This window comes from Pygoscelis adeliae, unplaced genomic scaffold (assembly GCF_000699105.1).
Source record: "Pygoscelis adeliae isolate BGI_AS28 unplaced genomic scaffold, ASM69910v1 Scaffold402, whole genome shotgun sequence".
In the NCBI taxonomy this organism is placed as follows: Eukaryota; Metazoa; Chordata; class Aves; order Sphenisciformes; family Spheniscidae; genus Pygoscelis; species Pygoscelis adeliae.
The window spans coordinates 3,862,078-3,865,997 of NW_008824411.1; the positions used below are offsets into that span (position 1 = coordinate 3,862,078).

General features: G+C 37.9%; 1 protein-coding gene across 1 annotated transcript in view; it reads right to left on the minus strand.

The window, feature by feature from the left end:
* Positions 1-3,920, minus strand: part of RGS13 (regulator of G-protein signaling 13) — a 7,342-nt gene extending 3,422 nt beyond the window's left edge. The window contains 2 exon segments of the mRNA XM_009320679.1: positions 1,174-1,235; positions 3,856-3,920. Coding sequence (XP_009318954.1) covers positions 1,174-1,235; positions 3,856-3,920 — 127 coding nt within the window.

Below are 3,920 nucleotides of genomic sequence, written 5' to 3' on the forward strand. Positions count from 1 at the left end.
GCAGGAATGGTGCTTGCAGTTGTAAGATGTACTTTCAGAGTAAAACCTAAGATAGGCAAATCTTTGCCTATCTTTCATAAAGAACTGCAAATCCATTGGCTTTAGAGTTTCTGGCTTTTCATGTGAGTACACCTTTGCATTTTCCTATGTCATTAAGCATTTAAATGAATTAAAAATCAATGAATAGTGCCATCTAAGTGCAGTGAACGAGGTATTTTAAGAAGAGCAGCATGCAAGTACTGCTGGAAGCTACAAGCATTTTACTTAAAGCAAGCTTTCCTGCTGGTGCAGCACTCTGGGCTTTCATGTTTCTACAGACATTGAGCACTGCCTGTCATCTGGCAGTAACGGTGATAGCATGCATGCCTGCTATAATTTTGTCTCTTAAATGCTTGCTGTTGTGCACTTTCTTCCTGTGCTTTCCCTGCAAACTGTAACACACGAGGTTGGTTGCTGTTAAAGATTTTAATGGCAAAATCTTTTTCTTTATAGTTGTTACAAATTCTGTCTGTTAATCTTCTTGCTCTTTGTATTTTGTCTGTAGTTTGAAAATAATGCCAGCCCTTAGGAATCATTTTTAGAGGTTTGTGCTGTGCTGTAACTCTGTACATGACTTTCTCATCAATATTTAAAAAAAAGTAATTCAGCAGTGATGTTCCAGACTGCCAGCTATACGAGAAATGTGGATGAGTTCTGAACTCTGAATGAGGCGGGGGATGCTGGAGTGGGAAAGTTCAGATTTGCTACTGCAGCTACAGTTCTTCCCATGCCTGAGATGAGGGTCTGAGTTACCTTCCATGGTATTACACTGTATAGATGTACCATTAGCTATGGTGTCTTTGCCATGCACAGGATTTTCCAGTCAACTTTTCTTTCACTTTCTTCTAACATATATTGCGATACAGTGCTCTAAGTGGGGATATGGCAGATAAACCTGCCCTTATCACAGGCCTTTAAAAGAATTATATGTGCCTGCAGAAATGGCAAGTTTGGGAAAGCATTTACAGCATGCTACATTTATTTTCAGTGTGATGCATGCTAAGCATGTCATATGAAGTTGTTTTTCATTAGTTGCATATGAGACAGCATACATTATATGCATGATTTATTGATTTTGCTTTGTGGGAACTTTTTTCAGTAATCCATCTGGGATACAAACATACAATTACTTACATTTACTTGTTATCCGCTTTTCAAAAGACTGGGACTATTGTAGCGCTTCCTCCAAAGACATTCTTTAGAAAAAAGGAGATTATTGTAGGATTAACTGTGGTTCAAAGTATAAAAAATTAAATGAAATTACATTATTGAAAATCTGTCCCCTAATTTAAATAAGATCTGTATGAAACTTACATTTAAAGAGGTTTTTCTGTGTGTCCTAGATCTCGTGCTTACTATGCTGAAGCAAATATTCCTCTTGCTGTTATAAATACAGTTCCATCTCAAGGTGCTCCCTTGTAATTCCTTTGGAAATGGCATTCACTTATGTGCCATTCACAATTGTGCTAAGGAGAAGCACAAGGAAAGTACTAGCTTTCTAGATAGCAACTTCTTTGGGACAGGAATCATTATATAGTTTGTTTATGAAATATTGATATTTGTATTTAGTAGCAAAGTCTTTAAGAGCTCAAGATCTTATTGTAATATTTAAAGGCCTTTAACATCTAAATGGACTTATCAGCTGAAAGCGGAATATAAGCTCTGAACATAAGGTAAATAATGAAAGGTTAATACAATCTTAGCTGTAAGGGACTTCCATCTCTCTCCATTTGTTTACAATGCGGTATGACACATTATTACTAATCTAGACAGTTCTTGGAGGTGACTAAAATCGGATTTCTTTCTTTCATGTTTGCTATTCTTAAGCAACCATTTCATAAGCTTGTAGAAGTCTCCTGCCTGATTCTGGGAAAGCGTATGGAAGTGGTGAGGTGAGAGACTAAACAATTTAATGAAAAACAAATGTTTGAGGGCCAATAGCACCATTTAAGTGCAAGTTGCTCCATCTACACCAACTGATTTTTAAGCATTGCAGTTATAGGACATCAATGCTGGTAACTTGGAAAAAATGCTTATGCTTATATTAGTAGAAGAAAACACAAGGGATGTATTCAGTGGGTGCTTTCCATTATGCGTCAGCCAAACTTGGGAGGAGATCCCTTCTCATTGAGTATTTTGTTTTCATATGAGCTATAATTTTGACAACAGCTACTTAGTATCACAGAACTCTTTTTTTATTTAAATTAACAGCAAAATTGGCTTTGGCATGACTGCTTCATAAATTTCTGCTGCACAACAGCCATTAGTAGCTTTGTAGCTTTTTAAATTGATGATCACTCAGTTATTTTTAACTTGATATAATTCTCTCTTTCTCTGAAAGAGTACGTGCTGTGACCCACTGATTTTGTCAGGCTTTCCTGATCAGTCTGACCTGATCAGAGAAATATATAGTAATAGAAATTTTACCACTATCAAATTATGGTGTCAATAATTCTGTAGGAACTCTTGCCAGTAAAAGATTTTTTTTCCTTCTCATGAGCTACTGGCCTCCTCTCTGTATAAACTCATGAAGCGTGTGGTTATGGGGAGTGAGAATGTCTTGTCCTTCTAATGCTTTTTTTTCCTTAAGAGCTGCTTCTGAGTCATATTCACTGTTACTGATGCAGATAATTTTTCGCCTCTGTCAGCAATAGCACTTCTATATAGAACAAGTGACAATCTTGTCTGTCTCACTGAGCATCACCAGTAGGGCCATCTTATTTCCATTTCTGATTATTTGTCTTTAGCATTAATCTGTGAAGCAGAAAGGAAGCTGCCTGATGGGGCAGCTGACACAGAGGAAAACCTTTTTATCTTTTTACTTTCCTTTTAAAATCTGGAAAATATGAAAGGCAGTAAAGGAGATGTGAACATGGATTATTAGGGTCTGTATTAATGCCACTTTCATAGCTGCTGTGCTGACAGTAAACTACTTGCTGCACTGATTTGCAACATGATTGATTTTGCTGAAGAACATATATTACACTAAAAAAAAAATTGAATATTCCCCCAAAATAACTAAGGCTTTATAGCTGGGACTCCAAAGTTTAAATTGGAAAATGCTTTTGTAGTGTCTTGTGGAGCTATTGTTCCCTTATTGTACCCCCTCCAGTCTAAGGGGCTTCCCTGGGCCACTGCTGTGTGGGAGAGAAGTCCTCATCCAGGAGGCTCTTTTGGAAATGCTGACTGTATTTTTGCCATTTAACCTCACCCAAATGGCAGTTTCAGGAGTCATCAGACACACCTCAGTATTGCTGTGGAGGACACATTTTTCTCTAATCAATAAATCAATACCATGTATGATCTGATACCAGTTGGCAGGTGTGTGGATAGAAGCATTTCACCACCCTGATGTGACGTGCCAACCAAAGTTTTAGCTATGGTTGGCCTCCACTGAGGTTGGTGGCAGCTGAGGACTTGAGGAGGCACTTGGCCGCGTCTCTTGTCCACCACATGTGTATTCAACCTTTGCCAACAGTCTGAATTCTTTTAAATGATTGACCCAAAATATTGGGCTTACAAATTCTTCACAGGCCCAAATCTGGACTTAATCCAGGGATTAGTTTAAGCTTATGCCAATTTAATATAAAAGAAGTTCCCACTGGGATATACCCTCCTTCCACTAGAGAAAAGTCAGTCTACACTTCACGTACTGTAAAAGAATCTGCTATATGAAGGTGGTGCAACATGAAGATGTTGCACTCTTTTGCATGATCTTAAGCTTGCAAAGAAAACTTCCACTGTGAATTTTGAGATTTTTGTCCCTCCTACTCAGACAGCTGCATGTCCTGCAGAACATAAGAATCTTATTGTTACTTAGAACTGATCCCATTTTCTTCTACTCTGAATATCTTGCAAAGCCAGCAACAGCTTGAACTCAT